This window comes from Notothenia coriiceps, unplaced genomic scaffold (assembly GCF_000735185.1).
Source record: "Notothenia coriiceps isolate Sejong01 unplaced genomic scaffold, NC01 NC01_scaffold00000969, whole genome shotgun sequence".
Lineage (NCBI taxonomy): Eukaryota > Metazoa > Chordata > Actinopteri > Perciformes > Nototheniidae > Notothenia > Notothenia coriiceps.
In genome coordinates, this window is record NW_011333670.1 from 132,572 (window position 1) to 151,723 (window position 19,152).

At 43.1% G+C, this 19,152-nt stretch overlaps 1 protein-coding gene across 2 annotated transcripts in view; it reads right to left on the reverse strand.

The window, feature by feature from the left end:
• Positions 1-666: 666 nt before the first annotated feature.
• LOC104958199 (ephrin type-A receptor 4-A) overlaps positions 667-19,152 on the reverse strand; it is a 24,492-nt gene continuing 6,006 nt past the window's right edge. Inside the window, exons 6-19 of one of the 2 annotated variants that reach the window (XM_010785933.1) lie at positions 12,871-13,026; positions 11,998-12,519; positions 10,478-10,602; positions 10,175-10,334; positions 9,956-10,067; positions 9,124-9,182; positions 8,748-8,861; positions 8,451-8,636; positions 8,074-8,135; positions 7,697-7,906; positions 7,029-7,205; positions 4,564-4,751; positions 2,958-3,143; positions 667-1,625 (exon numbers count right to left, since the gene is read on the reverse strand). In XM_010785933.1, coding sequence (XP_010784235.1) covers positions 1,508-1,625; positions 2,958-3,143; positions 4,564-4,751; positions 7,029-7,205; positions 7,697-7,906; positions 8,074-8,135; positions 8,451-8,636; positions 8,748-8,861; positions 9,124-9,182; positions 9,956-10,067; positions 10,175-10,334; positions 10,478-10,602; positions 11,998-12,519; positions 12,871-13,026 — 2,375 coding nt within the window. In that variant the 3' untranslated portion in view covers positions 667-1,507. Of the gene's footprint in view, positions 1,626-2,957; positions 3,144-4,548; positions 4,752-7,028; positions 7,206-7,696; positions 7,907-8,073; positions 8,136-8,450; positions 8,637-8,747; positions 8,862-9,123; positions 9,183-9,955; positions 10,068-10,174; positions 10,335-10,477; positions 10,603-11,997; positions 12,520-12,870; positions 13,027-19,152 lie in introns of both variants that reach the window. The other variant, XM_010785926.1, reaches the window with a different exon arrangement.

Sequence of the window (19,152 nt, forward strand, 5' to 3'; positions counted from 1 at the left end):
GTTTGCTGAGTGTAATTTGGATGTATTGGGAGTGAGGCGGGCTGGTACTGATGTGTGTGTCAATGTGTTCACTTGGTGTGTGTGTGTGTGTGTGTGTGTGTGTGTGTGTGTGTTGGAAGGAAACTCATTAGGCTGAAAAAAAAACACTGACATTTTTGCCAGAATCCAGATCATATCTTCCCTTCCTTTATCTATCAAAGGGTTCCTCCAATCAACTCCCCGGTGTGTGTGTGTGTGTGTGTGTGTGTGTGTGTGTGTGTGTGTGTGTATAGTATGTGTGGTAGTGTAGTGGTAGGCAGATGTTTGCTGATTCGACAAGTGTGCATTGCAAACTCAGCCTAATTTAGACTACAAATAAACACGATGCCACACAGACGCTCATGGTGACAGCCCACTCTTCATTTTCTCTCATTTTAATCCAAGCCCTCTTTCTCTTCTCAGTCTCCCTCTGCCACTCTTTCTTCCCCCCCCCCCCTTCTCTCTGTCCTCTCTTTCACAAACGCAACACTGTGTGAAGACACCAGAAGTATTTCAGCTGGGTGTTCTTCTCAAGTTGTTTTCCTTGTAGGCACCTCTGACTAACTCTCAACTTCCACAGAGGACATTCTCTTCTGCCAAACTCAGAAATGATAAACAAAAAGTGGTCGAAGTTGAACAAATATCCTACATAAATGGATGGTTTTGGAATTTATTGCAATGCAATATGGCAATCATTACAATATTTCCTTTGTGTTTCTATTTTACAATGTACAAACTATAAAAAAGACCATAAATAAACAAAATGCTTAATGTAGCTAATTATTAGCATCAAATAAGAGACATGTACAATTGACACTGAAGGATGACATTCTACTCTAAATGTCTAATTCAACGGAAATTCATACAATAAAATAAAAATAACAACAGAACAATTAAAAAAAAAAGCAAATCATACATTTGTACGATCTTCCAGTATGATACCAGAAAGAGCTCATAATAATACATTCTGTCCGGCTCCTCCAAATCTCTCTCTCTGGGGAAACTTTGCATATTGAGAATATTCAAAGATAGCTGACGTCTTGGCAGGGGAGATTCCATTATGTGTACATTCACGCTACACACACCACACACACACACACGCGCAGACATACGAGCAAACACAAAACACATTTTATTCAAGTCAAGCCCAAAGCAGCGAAAAAAAAGAAGTTGGAAGCCATTCTGCTTATGCACAGCCTTAACAAGTCAGCCTTCACGAAACAGATAGTAAAAATAATGAAAAATAGAACTGGATAAGAGGATGAGGCTTCAGTCTGAGCTCTCAGTAGCTTAGCGCTATCTGTGGCCACGTCCAGATCATGGTGTTTAGAAAACTCCACGGGATGGAAGTTCACCAAAGTGCTGCTTTTCTCTCCCTCTCTTCACATCGGACTTAACTCCAATTCCCACTGGTGAAAGGTCCCTCTAAAGTGCATGGATGAGGTAAATGAAATTCTTCTCAAAAACACGTTTGTATCCGTTCCCCCGCTCAGACTGGAACCATTGTGTGTTGCATGTGCTGCATTTGCGACAACATGTCTTGCTGCACACTAGCAATTATTATGTCCTGGTGTGACGGTGTGATTATTCCGAGTCTGTCCATCTCCCTGTGGGTGAAGAGACAAAGATAATGTTCAAACACAAAGCCACCACATGCAGTATTCAAAGGATAAGACCGTTTTTTATAACAATTAGCAGACACTCACATCTGCTCCCGTACACATGCATTAAGAGCTGTTTAGGCTTCATTGTCTACTCAAGACACACATGAACAACGCTTTAACCACCAAGCTAACAATAAATAACCAACCCGGTCTAACAATTAAGCTAAAACCTTATTATCAAGTTGTCTGTGTAGCCAAAGCCTAATATAGTTTGTGCCTTTGTGCCATTGTCATTCAGTACTATTAAAAACACATGAGAAGAAAAAGCAATGTGAACAAGAAACCACAGCTCAGTGGCGAGGAAGCTGTTTCATATTAAATATATATGTCCACATTCACCACCCATTCATCCACCCATTGGATCATTCTTTTATGTGTATTGATATATTTTGGATGACGACAGAGTTCTATGAATAGGCTGAAGAGAATACCATTTAGATGGATTCATTTCTTTTTTGGGTCTTCTGAAATAGATAAAACAAGGCAAAAGCTTATATTTAATAAAAGACGTATGTTTCTGTTTGATAAAAAAAAGCCTGCTCAAATTACTCTTAAACAGGGACATTAGAGTATATCAGCTTTTTTATTTAATTATACAGTGAAAGTACTGTGAGGCCTTTACTGACATCTTGACAAATTGTAAATGTGTCAGCATATCGCTTTTTCTGACGTTGTTAATCGGGGGCTGTGTCTTTTAAACTGACATTTTAACATTGATGGCTACTTATTTCAATATTTTCTTAGAGGTGTTTGAATTACACATTTTAAAAACACGTTTATTTGACCACACTGCACTATTAAAAGTGCCAGGTAGAAATGACATGACCACAGCTGTGTGAAAAATAAAACCAAACAGTATATATCTTACTAGGTTTAAATATATTAGGTTCAAGCAATCTAAAAACAATAGGTTTAAAATCCAGATTCAGGGACTCTAAAAAAAAAAAGGCTTCTGGGAAATGTAAAAATGTCTCGTGGAGACTTCAATAGAAAGGATTATTCATGTTTTTTATACCTGTGTTGTTCATGTTTTATGTTTATATGACTGACTGTTTTTAAATGTCATATTATTTCTTAATGTCTTTTATTTTGTAAAGCACTTTGAATTGCCTTATGTTGAAAGGTGCTATATAAATAAACGTGCCTTGCCTTACTATTAAGTGCGCAAATACATATGTTTGTGCAACTCCTTCTGAATGTGCAGCTTGTGGTTTTTGCAGTTAGAAATGTGATGAGTAAATGCCAAAGTCCATTTCCCCATGAAGGGGCACTTACTGGTGTGAGAGAGCCAGGAGGCTGTCGAGGCTGGTGTATCCGGCTGCTGCCAGAGTGTCTCTGTACCTCTCCAGCCCGATGGACTGCAGCCACTCACACACCGACCAGCCGGGCACACACACCTCCGGGAGGACTGACACACACACCTCTGAGCCCACCACTGACTCCAACATAGTGGCTGTGGGTCTGTAAAAACAGGGAGAAAGGAAGAAGATTGGTAATGTCCTGAAATAGGAGATCTAGCACCTAATCATCCGTGTGGAATAATGTAGGTGTGGGTTATGAATTAATACTTAAAGGTCTCCTATTATGCTATTTTTAGGCATATATTATCAGTCTCAGATATATAAATATATATAAAATACATGTCTATGATGTGTTTTGCTCAAAATACCAAATAGATCATGCATTTTAGTCATCCCTCATATCCCTCTGTTTCAGCCCTGTTTGAGAACTGCTGATTTAGGGTCAGTAGCTGCTGGCCCCGCCCTCTTTTGAGCACGCAGGCACACAATAGAGGTTTCTCAATACTCAAATTTCCCCTCCTCGACTAAATTAGAAAAGGTCTTAGAAAAATATCGAATATCTACAGCATACAAATACAGAAAGTAATGTAGGCCTGTTATACTGAGTGATATATATTTTACACACTGCTCTGCTTTCTGCACGGACCTCACAGCTGTTCTCACTGTAAACATCGCGTTGCGATGAAAGCAGTTACTAAAATAATATCCAAGGGATGCATGCAGAGCTGTCATTGGCTGAGATAAGTCCGGCCGTGCGCCACGCCTCCACCGTTCCTGGAAATGCATCCGTGGAGGAGCCGTGGAGGATGCATCAGTGTCTCCTCGGTTAGAGCTCCTCCAGAGAGCCTCCTCGATGCTCGATGCTCGGTCCTCGGTCCTCGAAGTGCATTTAGAGAAATGAGATGTCCTTCAACATGGCGCGCTGAAATTCATTTCCGGGTCACTACCGGAGGACCGAGGAGTCGAGGAGTCGAGGAGGGGAAATTTGAGTATTGAGAAACCTCTAGTGAGTTCTGTGACGAGCAGGCTGTCTGCTCTGTTCAGATACAGCTAAATGCTGCCGTGATTAAATGCCATATCATGTTCCAAACCACTGCAAGGATTATTTCTGAAACAGTATGGAGCTCAAATGCTTTTTTCCAGCGGGTTTACTACAAGGTGAGTTCCTTTCTTTATTTCCTGCTTTTTTACACATGCTCTCTCCAGAGCAGGTTAGATCTGAGAGTTAGCGATGCTTGCTAATGTAAACAAAGACTATATTACTTCCCAAATGTCGCACATTGTTTCTGATAGCAACGTTTCCGATAGGGCCGTGGGCGTAAAGCCAGCCCACATTTCCGATATTACGTCATATCGGACGCAAATCTGGATTCAGCTCCGTTGTACCCCCGTTTTTAGAGATTTGGGTGCGGAGGAAAAGAGAGAGGGTTTTGTTTTCGGACACTTTGTGAGTTCCCTGACACACCGGGGACACATATTTATGTATAAAAGACATAAAAAAGTGCATTTTGCATGATAGGAGACCTTCAATGTATGTGTCTGTGATCTGTAATGAGTGTATTTACATTTCCAGTTTGTACCTGTCCCCTCCTGTCCGGCGCAGCGACCCGGGGTTACGGATGAGTTTATCCAGCATGTTGAGTATCTGGCTGAAGGTGGGTCTCTCGGCCCTCTCTCTCTCCCAGCAGTCCAACATGAGCTGGTGCAGCACCACTGGGCAGTCCATGGGCGCAGGCAGACGGTAGCCTTCTTCTATCGCTTTTATCACCTAAAGAAAGGACAGAGAAAATACTTTTCTAAAGATGTAATCAGGTAGAATTGTTATACTAATGCAGAACAGTTCTGCATCTGGCATTCAAATCCCACAGTGTTTACTAGTAGCATACAGTGCACAGTATATTCTAATCATTACTGTATATTGTGTTTGCAGTTAGCAAACAATAAATCATTACGGTTTTGTGCAGGAAATGAGCTAACGGACTTCAATCAAACAGCCACTTTAAAACGCAACCACCAATTACATTTCACAGAAAGAAAGCAGAAGATTTATTACTTTTCTGTTGTTCCCAGAGCTGTCTCACCACCAACTGCAATTTATTTAATTTTTTGCAGATGTGAGCAGTTCTTCTCTTTCCTTTGTCGATTATACTGTGGAACGATACTGTCCATTACTGACAGTGTTCCATGTTCAGACACGACTGAGACAACTGCGCCTTTTGAGCCTTAGTCTTCATTAAAAGTTATTGTTATTATTATTCTTTGTCATACTCCTACAGTATTTGATGGATAGTTGTGCTCTAAGTTTTGAACAAATAGTGTGTGGGCTTAGGGGCGTGTAAACAGGAAGTAGAATGTGTTCATGGAGTCAGTGAGTTGGCTGTTTTTTGCTTTTACTTTGTTTTAAATTTTAGCATATTTGCCCAATTTCCATATGCATAAGTGCCTCCATGAGATGTGGGTAACTATCTGTGTTGGTAAGCAGGTCAAATCTTCAAATTAAGAAATGCCTCATTACGTACTGTAGTATGGAATTGGGATACAAGTTAATTAACAAATTAGGTTTAAGTTTGTTATGCCATAAATCTTCTCCCCAGTGTAGCAGTAAAACAAATAAACTGAAAAAGACAGAGGAGCAGCTCGGCGTGTACTGATTTGTCCTGAAAAAACCCAAAACAAAGTAAATACGATGGATAAAGTGTCTAGAGAACAGCTCATCAGGAAATTGTTCTTACTACTAAGTGTGCTGCAGATGAAATCAATCATGTCCGAAGATTTCCATATGCTGCGCTGCCTCTTTGACCTACTCCAACTTAACAAGCTTTGATAGCAAAGTTGTTGCAAATTTGCTCTGAAATGGGATTTCTGTCTCAGATCTCAGACTGCTTGGCTGAGGGATAACATTAAGCAGCATATTCTAGTCATCTTTTTGTGAAGTCTAAATATTTATATTAAAAAAAGAATCCTGTGACTAAAGAACTAAGTCTTTGCCTGCTGCCCTTTCTGTGGATGATTCAAAGGCATATTTACTATTTTTAAAACGGTGCAGAGGTCACTGCGTCAGGATTCAGTGCGTCACACAGAGGACGGTTTATTTTTCTCCCGAAGGCTTTTCCAAAATATCCCAAAGAAGTGGGGCTCTTTCCACTTCCACTTCACAGTTAAATATGTGTGGACTCTGGAGAAGTGAGAGTTTAATTTCCCTTTCTCACAGCACACAAATGATGTTTAATGAACATTTTATCTTCCTCTTCAGTTATAAACACAATTACTCACTAACTTCATGGCTTGAATCTGAAATACAAAGTTTCACAGCAGAATGCACGAGGGCGACCATATCAGCAATCCATTTGAAGAAAATCCCACTTTGGTCATATTATACTAATTTTTTAATGAAAAAGCAGGTGAATGGCTGTAAACATGGATCGCTCTCAAATGGCTGCTTCCTAGTTAAACATTGACCTACAATACTACTAACTTGTCAGTAAATTCAGTATACTATGTCAAAAAACCTCATCAAATATTCTACATGTTATTGTGCAGTATGTCAAAAAGTGATTAAAAAGTCCTAGGATGGTATGTCGAAACATTTCTTATAAATAGACATAGTTAGGTATTTCAAAATGCCCTAGTATGTTATGTAAAAAATGAATAATAAAATATGTCAAAAAAAGGTAATTCTACAGTATGTTATAAAAACATGCCCGGATTCTTAAATAGCATTTTGCATGATATCAGTTTGTTTTTTAAAAAAAACTGTTCAAAACTCTAGCAATGAATCTGACGAGTATTGTAATTACCAGCAGCATATGGCTGGAACTATGAAAACAAGGTGGCAAAAAAAAGAATTTCCCTTTTAATCTTCAAATTACTCCATGTTGTGAAGCTCAATCTTTTTTTTCCTCAAATTAATCATATAATATTAATGGAGGTGTTCTGATTTGTAATTTACCATTTAAGGTAAGGTATATGCAAAGTCTTTATGGAATGAGCTCCCTCTTTTGTCTTAGAACAAACTGTAGGTTAGATGATGTATAGAATGACTCACATCCTGGTTGTTCATGTCCCAGTAGGGCCTCTCTCCGTATGAAACCACCTCCCACATGACGACACCATAACTCCACACATCGCTCGCCGTGGTGAACTTCCTGTAGGATATGCCCTCTGGAGCCGTCCACCTGATGGGGATCTTCCCTCCAGGGGAGAGATAAGTCCCACTAGCCTCCTAATAAAGAAGTCAAAGTCATTTTGGTCCAGTGAATAAAGGGTTTTTATTTCTATCATTGTTTAATTTGGTCTTTTGCCTGACTGATTACCTCATTGATTAATATATCTGAAGAGAGAAATAGTTTTTATTCCTATTGTTGTGGCTTTAAGATGTATTCTTTGATTTTTTTCCAATCTCAATCTTTATTTATTTATAAAGCACATTTAAAATAACCTCAGTTTACCAAAGTGCTGTACAGGGAACACATACAATATACAATAACACAAAAGGAGTAAAAGAATAAAACAATAATTAAAAATAAGATAAAAAACAACATGTCATGTTCAACTAGTATTAAAAGCCAGTCAATTGTTCATGCATTTGTCTATAACAAATCTTTTAACAATAAAAAAGCAGCTAATAAATAGGCTAGGAATGACACAGCTAACAAGAATGACGGCTAACGGTTAGCTGTTTGTTTGTATATGTTATTTCTGTGTGTGTCTTACCCTCGTGGTGTAGGCAGCCTCTGGGTCGTCCTCCAGAACTCGACTCAGGCCGAAGTCGGACACCTTACACACCAGGTTGCTGTTGACCAGGATGTTACGAGCTGCCAGGTCTCTGTGAACGTAGCTCATGTCCGACAGGTACTTCATACCTGAGGCGATGCCGCGCAGCATGCCGACCAGCTGGATCACCGTGAACTGCCCGTCATGTTTCTGTAACATGAAAGTTATAGAGACAGGAGGGCAGGTTAGCAACAGGTAGCTCTCGAGGTCATGACATGGTTATTATCTGTTATTTAGTACATTTTTCAGTGAGATGGAAAAATGCAAAGCTGTATTTATTGGAAAGAAAATTAGACAGTATGAGGAAATGCATGTACCCGAAGAAAAGTATCCAGGGATCCATTTTCCATGTATTCTGTAATGATCATCAAAGGCTTACCTAAACAAGTAAAGAGTAATAAATGTTAAAATGCAACAAGATCAGACCTTCATTAATCCCTGTAGGTAATTTCAGGTATCAAAGCAGAAACATCAATAAGAGACAAATAAAACAGGCTAGGGCAGGTAAGGGTAGGCAAAGGGATAACAACAATATAATTAGGTAAACTGTTAAAATATATACAGATGTGAATATATGTGATAAATATATGTACTGTATGTGCAAGTCTGCAGGTGCGAGTCCAAAATAGGTACATATACTGCAAACTCACAACCCAAATACTACAAATTTGAAATTGCAAGTTCTTCAACTCACATCTTGTGACGACACCCTCCAGCCTGATGATGTTGGGATGGTCAAACTGTCCCATGATGGAGGCCTCAGACAGGAAGTCCCGCCTCTGTTTGTCAGAGTACCCCGCCTTCAGACTCTTGATGGCCACGTAGATCTCCCTCTTTCCCTGAACACGCAGCCGACCACTGCACACCTCCCCAAACTCTCCTACACACACACAGAGCAAACAGCAGTGTCAGCGCCAAGCCAGCATGTGTGTGGGGGCCTGTTACTGCGCGCGTGCGTGTGTGTGTGTGCGGAAACTGATGCCAAGCTTACCCATGCCAATAACCCTCTCGATGTGAATACTGCTAACATCAATCTCCTTGGCAAACTCGTGGATGGCCTGATCGGGGTCTTCATAGGTGAACGGATCCACGTAGATTTTAACTCCTGCCATAAAGGAGAGGCGGGAGAGGAGGAAGGATGCAGAGGAGGGTAAGAAATAGGAGTTGTATAACTGCTGCATATGCTATGCAAATAGCTTTGGCAATAAGTGTGTAGGATGTGTGCAGGTGTAGAAGAAATGTAATAAAGAGCATCAGTCTGTCTCAGTCTGTGTGTGTGTGTGTGTGTGTGTGTGTGTGTGTGTGTGTGTGTGTGTGTGTGTGTGTGTGTGTGTGTGTGTGTGTGTGTGTGTGTGTGTGTGAAGTACCTGGGTTAAGATGTTTCTCCTCCTCAGATTCCTGCTTTGTTTTACTGTACTTGCTCCTCCTGATGAGATAAAGAAGGTGATTGACATGTAACACACCGATAGAAAAGACACAAAAACGCTTTTTGTCACTCTTTTTTTTTGTCAGGATTTTAACAGTTTGCAAGAAATGACAAATGGAAAAACATTGTTGTGTCCCATTTTTTTCAACTTTGTTTATTTTCATTCCTAGTAGCGCTGGGCATTCACTGGCTTTTTCAGGATTTGCCGCCATTGAGAGGGAAGACAATGAGAACAGAGAGCAACGGGCTGCAGGAGAGGCAGAGCGAGGAGATGAAAGCATTTCAAGAGAGAGGGAGGAGGGGCGATGCCTCAGGTAGCGCAAGATAAAAGGTGTTTCCATTAAACAAAGAAACTGTCAAAAACACCTTTGTGGCTGAGCAGGTGTGTGTGTGTGTGTGTGTGTGTGTGTGTGTGTGTGTGTGTGTGTGTGTACACACACCAATTGAAGTTGACATACAAGCTGTGCTGCTGAAGAGACAGTAATGACAAGTCAGGGACAAAGGGATTATCACTGTCTCACTATAATCCCCTTTAAAAGCTCCAGGTAACACACACACTATTTACCAACACAATAGCAGTTGTTTGTGTGTATTGTGGCAGTTTGGTCAAAAGCAGTAGTTAGGGTTGAGGCAGCACGCATGTTGACGTCAGCGATGCACTGATGGGAAACTTCCCACCATCATAAAAAGCCTATAGGTGTGAATGCCTGCCTGTATGGATGCCTATATATGTGTGTGTGTGAGTTGGTGCGTGAGTTTGTGTGTGTGTATACCTGCGGCTAATGATGAAGACAGCTGCAGATATCAGCAGTAAAATTCCGACCCCGCTGACAGACAGCAGCAGGAAGGCTGAGTTTACTCCTTCTCCAATCAGAGGGAAGGGATCTAACAGGGAAGGACATAAAAAGGGCGCATCCAGAAAGTTGTTACCTTGGAAACAATAAACTTTATCGTATAGTTTTAAAACTTCATGAACATTACTGTCACAATACCTGAGTTGGTGGCGAATTCGAACGCGGTGCTGAAGTCTCCGTACCCGGCAGCGGTGCGAGCACGCACATGAAACACATACACAGTGAGGGGGTTGAGACCAGTGACATCCACGCTCCGAGAAAAGGTCCTCATTATGCGGTAGGAACGCTCCTTCTGATCCTGATTAGACGGGACAAAAAGAGGGGCTCTTTTCAATGTCTGACCGCAAATCCATCGCCGCCATCAAAGTTACACAAACAGCGTGCCAACATATCGGCATTCCAGACAGCTGCCTGAGCTGCATTAACCTGCGGGCGCCTCACCTTTTCATAGAACTTGACCTCGTATTCTAGGATGACCCCGTTGGGTCTATCCGGCTGTTGCCAGGACAACGACAAACTGTGCCTGGTGACGTCGGTGGCTAAGATCGACGAAACAGGAGATGGAGCTGGGAGGGAGAGAACGATGAGGAGGGATAATTCAGTGACAAGAAAAATAACTTAGTGACAGATATATATTATAAGCTCATAAGATTCCATGTATCATAGTTTAACAGCACAGCAACGTTTTAAAGGTATGTCTGCTGCCTGTATGTCAATAATCCCATTGACCCAGTGCACCTGAGAATTGACCTAAATCTCATTCCTTCCTATTGCCCAGGGACCAGCCTCATTCTCCACTTTCTCTCTGCTTACATTCCTCTACTTTCCTTCCCCGCACACTGTTTGTCTTCCTTTGTGCCTGTTCATGTGATATCGGGCCATATGGTGGTGCAGGTTGGACGAGACAAATCCCAGGCAGCTCTCATGCTGTGCACACACAGCTAAGTTATTTCCCCGGGGCATCTAGATCTAGGCAGGTGTGCCGTTTTCTAAATGCCACCATAACGACTTAAAGCAATGACAGTTTAGATGTAACAGCATGGGGAAAAAAGCACTCGCTGAAAACTAATGGAGAGCATGTGTGGGGAGCGCCACACACTAGCTGACACCTTCACAACCTAAATGAAACACGCCATAAAAGCCGGGTGACTTTCCACACACTTCCGTGGTTAAGAGCCGACAAGAGGGAAATCCCACCCTCACATACACTAATGCCCTTATGTGTCAACTTTTCTCCTCTGTGCTGTTTTCATTTACTTTTCCCTCAACATACACTGTCTATTTGTATTTAAATCAGTGATTTACATTTCCCTGAACACTTTCTGACATCCTCTTGAGAACACCTCTATAATTAATTTGGCTGTTGTTAGGTGTAGGAGGACAGAATAATAACTATGGCAGCTCTGACAGATAGTAAGAGCCAGAGTTTCCAGTTGACAGAAAGCAGGAAAGGTGTCTTGAAGTGTCATTAATCTTGATGTGGTTGTTAGTGGAGAAAGCGTCACATTGCATAAATGAGTTATGTAAACAATGCATTTGAAGTATATTTGCAATATATGGATTTTTTTATACAGTATTACAATGTGGTTATGTCTTTTATGTTTCAAGAAATGGGGCTAATTTATCCTAACTGCATTTCAAATGCTATTTCAGAATCACATGCATTCTTAAGATGCACTGAAAATATATTTGTGGCAGTACAGATATATTAAGCATACATTTCCTAATAATCATAGCAACAATAGTTGTCTCATAGCACTGAAATATTGTTGGATGGAGGTTTTCCCCAACATGCTTCCACATTACCCATAGGGCCTTGCTTCCCTGGGGGGTCTGCATGCAGTGAACAGCAGTTTGCATTGTGCTGACCCACTTACGGACCAACAACCATAAGCATATTTTATGTTGCTGCAACAATCCGACAAACACATTTACTCTCACACTCAAAGCCTTCATCTCACCAGCTTGGTTGGTGGTGACGGTGACGGACACACTCTGGGTCGCCCCTGCACCGCTGGCCAGGGAGACCCCGTTGCGCGCGTGGACGATGAAGGTGTAGTGTGTGTGGGCCCTCAGCTCGCTCACCACCACCCGGCTGCTCTTCAGGCCACTCTGCTCTGGGGAGAAAATCACATCGGAGGCGCAGGGCAGGCAGAGCTGAGAGCTGGAGCCTGCGCCGGGCCTCGGGTAATCCCCAGGTCTGCCCTGGTAGACCCCCCTCCCTGACTGGACTTCAGATCCCACAATCCCCTGGTCTGACTGCATCCCCAGGCCGACGCGCTGAGCCTCAGGCTGAGAGAGGCTGTGATTCCTGGGGGGGGCTTTACTGCCAGTCTGACTGTGGCTGGCGGTCTGACAGATGAGGCACTCCAGACTGTAGCTGGTGTCACTCCGTCCCCCCAGCCGGCGGGGGAGGGCCCACTCCAACACCACCGAGGTCTCATTCACCACGGAGATGAGCTGCTGTGGAGCTGATGGTGGCTCTGGGGAAGATTCGGGGGATATAAGCTTGATTAAGCATGAACAAAACCAATAAAGTTTATATTCTATATTGCACATAATGGGGAGGGTATACGGGTTGTATATGGGGGGGAGGGGGTTGCTGCAAGCCATTGGCACAAGTTGAAAAGTAGACATCTGGCATTAGACTGAAACCATAATGTTCAGAGATGTTTTTGATGGGGTGGATGTTTTATTCTGTGGTATTTCTTTTTAGTGTGTTGTGTGTCTGAGAGACAGGGCATGTGTGTGTGTGTGTGTGTGTGTGTGTGTGTGTGTGTGTGTGTGTGTGTGTGTGTGTGTGTGTGTGTGTGTGTGTGTGTGTGTGTCCTTACGGGTGCAGGCCATGGAGGGAGGGTCGCTGTCGGCGCGGTAGAATCCAGAGTGGCAGTCGCAGGCGGTCGCACCGTCTCTGAGCGAGTGGCTGTGCGGAGGACACTTGGAGCATACTGCTTCTGAAGACTTGGCCTTGTAAAACCCAACAGAGCAGGCTGCAGAGGGACAGAAACAGACAGATTTAAGACTCCACTTCAATAACAATGCATAGCCACGTACACCTGGTCCTGAAAATGTCCATAACAACAGGTCACATTGATATAAACTTTATTGTAGACATCAATAAATATCTTGTAAAATGAAGTGACAACACGTTTCCTTCAACAGAACACTGTAGTTAAAGGTGCCCTGTTTTGGACCACTAATGGTGGTAAGTGGCAATGTTTTTGGTCATTTCGGGCAATCATATTCACAATTTAGCTGACTGATTTTTTATGAAATGTAAATGGTTCACAGGTATTTTAATTTTTAAACTGTTGGTTGGACAAAATAAGCATTTTTTAAATACGTAAACAGGGGACATTTACTGTTGCTGCTGCTAAATTAAAATATTAAATTAATTAGTTACAGCCTTAATTTGCACCACAGCTGTCCGCTGATAGAAAAAAAAAACACATTTTGGTTAAAATAACATGTTTTGTTGAGACACCAAAAAAATGGACACCAAAACATCCATGGTATTCGTCAGCTTTGAGTAATTAAAGTCCAGCATGATAGGGGCTGCAAGCAGTGCATTAAACACTGACTTCAGGTCAGCTGACCCCTGAGCCTTGTTACAGTCTTAGTTACCCTACATATTGACGGCTGACAACAAAGTCAACACATAGACTGCAATTCCAACCAAAGATAAACAAGTGTACAAAAAAAGATGTAGAGATAAATAGATATAGCATGAGGGGGAGGGGTAGAATGATTTCTTTTATCTTTGCAAAGAAATAAACCACCTAAAGGAACACTAGGTGATCAGCTCCCACTCACACACACAAACACCACAACTGAATACATCAAAATGCAACGCCAACACAAATATAACTGACATTTAAATAAGTGAAAGAGGAGAAACAGAGAGGGTGATGGAGAGACAGAGGGGGAGTAGAGGGGGGAGAAAGCTTCTCTCCGCTTACCAAGGAATTCACGCATTGACAGAGTAACAATACAATAAATGAGTACATAATTATACCGCTTGACATCCACTGGTGAAGCGAAAGAGATGGCAGAGCGTGGCTGGTTCGAGACATTTTTTTCATCTTTTTAATTTTGGAAGGAAACCCTCTCGTTTGTTTCCACGGCAATCATTTTCTCAACACCTTCCTTTTCATCATCACACCCTATTCACTCTCCTTCCTCAATCCCACCATCTTTCCCGGTTTCTCTGCTCATTCTTTTTTCAAAGCTTTCAATTTCCAAGAGAGATGAAGACATCCCAGTAGGAGTGGATAGGAATGTGGGAATGGTGTGTGTGTGTGTGTGTGTGTGTGTGTGTGTGTGTGTGTGTGTGTGTGTGTGTTCTAGTGCTTTATGACACTCTCATCAGCAAATGAGAGGGAGGAAGTCTTCTCTGTAATCTTCTCACACCGACCATCCTGCTCCATCTGTGTGAGCCACCATAGATTTGCTCTTTCACACACTCATCTGCCCTCCCTTTCACATTTTTCACAACCTCCCTCATTCGCTCCCGGCGCACTTCCTCCTCGACCTCTACTTATCTGTCTTTGTGTCTCTGACAACTCTCTCCATCCTGCTCTATCTCGGTATGATACTCTGCGTGCCAAATCCTTGAAAAGCTTTGAAGCAGCGTTTATGGCTTGATATTGATAGTAATTCAAATGAGACCGCACACGTAACACACGAGGCTTTAAAGCGTTTGTCGAAACCTGTAAATTCATAAACACATTCACGGCTGATAAGGCTGGCTTTCAGGAGTCGTTAAAATGTGTCAGCTGATATGATCAAATGGGAGATAAAATACAGTTTTATCACTATTCTGCTGTTGTGCACATTCCTTAGTGTTTAATCATCTATCTGGCGAAGTAAGCCATGGATGGGAAAGCGAGGGAGATAAAGAGAGAAAGAAAGAAAAGTATTTGACCTGCTAAAGACTTAAGGGTTGATTATAGGACTAAACAAGACGCTGCCAGGGGAGTCACGCTGCCTTTGTCTCTGTCAAACCAATCCTCTATCCTTGTCTCCAACACAGAGGACGGATTGAAGGAGGAAGAGGAAGAAAGGAGCAAGTATTTGAAGCCATAAACTTCCTTCAGCGCCCTCTCATGTCTCTATTCCCTCTGTTGCCTTTTGTGTCTTTTTTAGCACTGGTTTTGACAGGGGGGGGGTGAGCGCAGCTGACCCCGAATAAGAGCTCATGAGGGTGTCATTAACCCGACATTAACCCTACGCTACCGAGGGCTGTGCGGATCCTGAGCCTATCCAATAAAAAGGGAGGGATTTGGACACAAACATACTTTAAAAAAAAGGGAGATAAGGAGAGATGTGTGTGTGCATGTCTGTGTTCACATTTTGCCTGTTAGCACGGGAGCAAATAGACTGCAATCAGCTTTTTTGTCAAGCACGAGAAAGTGTGAAAAAGATGGAGGGAAGGTTGACTGGGAGAGACAGCAAGCCACTGACAAGAAGCAAGAGATAAAGAAGTGGAGAGACAAAAAGATAGCGAGTGAGGAGGAGGGAGAGAAGCACAGGGGAAGGTGCCCTTTGATTGTTATCAGCATTGTCGGCATTTGCATATGCATTCATCTGCTACCTAAAATGCAAATGGGGCTCACTGCAAATCTGAGTAAGAGCCTTGTCGGCACACTGTATTTGTGTGGGTGGGTGTGTGTGTGTGTGTATTCCTCCTGACCCCATGTTATCTGTCATCATCCCTTGTTCTTTCCCAGCAGAGGGGTGTAGATGGAGGAAGTACCCCCGGCCGCTCCACAGTGACACCTGTCCGTGTGATGGATGGAGGGAGGGACGGACTGACGGATGGATGGACGGATTGATAGACTGTCACGCGAGAAGGAGGGACGCTATTAATCTCAGGGGTCATGGCCCGTTAATTAAAAGCCGCCGAAAAAGCTGGAGATAAGCCGTGATCCTTATCTTCTTCCTCCTGTATGTCTTCATTGAAAGGACAGCCCCCGCTCCCCAGGAACTCGCATTCCTACAGAGCCTGGTATTAAATTCATCTCATACATCATGCACGGGCACTAGCTTCTCACACGGGTCTGCATTTAAAACCTAAGGAATGTGCTCAGTGTAAGCCGCAGCTTTAAGTTTGTCTACATTTAAATACTCACAAAAACTGGTGCTACGATGGATTTGTGTGTTTGCCTGCCCAAAGCCAACAGTGCAGACATTAGCATGTGAAAAGGGCTCTGCAACAATACACCCCCCTCTCCCCCCATCGCACACAGATCACCCCCTGCCACCAGCAGCAGTAGCACCCCCACCCACCCCTGACCGCGGATCAGGGGAGAAGAGTTGGAGAAGAGAGAGGAGGGATAATGAGAGGGAGACAGAGAGAGAGCGGGGCTTGTTCCGATGCCAGAGAGCTACAGACTGACTGCTGGTGCTGGCAGAGCTCCTCTACATTAAGAACAACCTGGGAGAAAGGAGACAATAGCACGCGCAGACCCTGACTGTGACGGTGGAATGCAGACCATTCCCCCCACCTGAGTTACACACACACACACACACACACACACACACACACACACACACACACACACACACACCTCCTCTCTCTCTGTTTGCCTCAACACACTCTTCTCTCTATAGGCATTCCATGGGCAGTCCTCCAAACTGTGAGTGTATGGGAGGGAGGGCTTTGTTAGGCAGAGAATCAGAGATACAGTACCCACACATGAACACTCGTGCACAAACACGCACACTAAATCATCACTCCAGCATGCCCAGAGTCCAGAAATGCGGTGCAATAATTAGGGGCTGAATACAGCGATTACGCACTCTTTTCTATCCAGCGCTCACTCTTTCTTTCTGTCATCTCCCTTTGAGTCCCCTCTCCCTCTTTTCATCCCGTTCTCGTCCCAAACACTTTCTGCGTTTGACGAGACACTGCAGGTGCGTTGGAAAGAAGCACAAGCATGAAATCTCTGTGGACGCAGGGAACACAGAAGCAGTCCAACCCTCCCAGGCAGTCACACCACAGAAAAAGGGAGGCCAGTGCAGAGACAGCGAAACAAAAAAAGGCTCCTCTTTCATTCCGCCTTCCTGGCCGTTCACATTTCAAATTCTCTCTGTTGTTTCACTCCTCTTGTCTCTCCTCCTTCATTTCCGATCCTCCCAGACGGATCGCAGCTGTCAAACTTTTGACGTCTTCATCTACCTCGGTCATGACCCTGCACTCTGTAGCTAAACTCTCTCTGTGTGAGTGTGTGCGTGAGTGGCTGTCAGTCAGAGTTTTTGACGTCTTCATCAGGCTCAGTCATGACCTCGGTCTTAACCAAGGGTTTAGAAAAAGAGGGGGCGTTCCCTCTCTCTTGTGTTTCTCTACTCGTCCCCTTTGCACCCGATGGCGAACCCCCAGCGGGGGAGGGGCAGGTCTGTATTGATGCCTTCTGCTGTCAGTGGCCTTCTTTCAATCTCCCTCTCGCCCCATTCAACTCCTAATCCCTTCTTCCTCTCCAGAGCTTCTCCTCTCATCCTCTCCATCCTCATTACACTGTGTCAACAGTGAATGAACTTTTCACATTTCTCCGCTTTGGCAAAGTCCTGTTTCAGTTCAGTTCAACAGGAGTTTTGGGGTAAAATTTAATTAAAAAGTAAAAAGGCAGTACACATATCAACACAGCAAACAGTGGTTGTTGCACCAGGACTCTAAGCTTGATGAAAATGTTGTAAAATGTTTTTTTTTAAATAAATTCCATTTTACAGAGATATACAGTATGCTAAACAATTACTGGTAGACATTCAGAGTAGACACAATTATGAATATATTTTAGTTTGAATTAAGAATTTCTATAATGAGCCTTCAACTAGACAAATATGTGATTACCCAATAAGGTCTGGATTTATATTTTAGTTTTGGCTTGACTTCGATGTTTTCATGGAGGAAATTTAAGAGAAATATTTCCACGTTTTGGGAAATTATGTGTATTCAGTTTCTCGCCAAGAGTTATATGAGAAGATTGATACCATTTATTCATGTATCCATTGAATAGGAAACCAGTAGTTAACAGCTAGTATTGCTCTGCTTTAAAGGTTCAACAAAATACTGACCAGAATCTCAAAAACATGTCCTATCTTTTTTTTTTTTTTAAACGCACAAAAACAAAACTTACAAAGCAAAACGTTCCTGTAATCCTGGGTGTCAAGTACAGACTGTTTCTTGGCCCAGAGGCTGTGACTTCCTCTGTCTTTCCATCTAACTCTTGATAACAAAGCCAGTATGAACCAACCCTTAATAACAAGAGCCTCTGTCCAGTTATAGCTGGCTATATTCAATCATTCTTTGCCAGTGAAGGCACGAGGGTCTAGAAGATCCTGAAACCTTTTGACAAGAGGAGAGACAGATCTCATCTCAAAACTATCTGCCTTTTTCTCTCTATCCCCCCCTCTGCCCTCCCCCTCTCTCTGCACATTTCAAACTTAAAATGGAAGAAGTGTTGAGGCATCTATCCAATACTGCAGGGTCAGAGTTTTCACTGTGCAGCGTTGGGTATTCATTCAGACTTTGATGGATTTCCACTGAGGCAGCTGAGCCTGGCCAACAACCTGACAAGCAGCGAGAGTGGGGAGACAGGGAAGAGAGCCGCAGATAGATAGATAGCACTTCACATCTGCTTGATGTTCAACAAAGTCAAGGGTCTCCCCTAAATCTAGTTGAGGAGGAGCATCTTTCAGGCTTCAGGGACCATCCTGCAAACCTCCTCCTCTTTTCACAAAGGACAATCGGGGGAAGCGGGGTAAAGGTTTTAGAGGACGTTTATCACAGAGAATTTTGGCTAGTGCTCCTCTTATTACAAAGAAAAAGAGTCACATTCCCCCCCCTCTTTAGCGCCAACTGGCAGTAACCGCATCGCTCTCTTTAGGTCCATCTTTTCGCCTTTCTCCCTCTCAGCGCCTCTTCTCTCCTCTTTGAGTTATGGGTCTGTTTGTTATACAATTAGCCTTCTGGGATAGGATTCATAAATAAAACAGATGGAGCAGATCAGTGTGTCTCTCCCTTGTCTCTGTGCATCTGCATATGGGTGTGTGTGTGTGTGTGTGTGTGTGTGTGTGTGTGTGTGTGTGTGTGTGTGTGTGTGTGTGTGTGTGTGTGT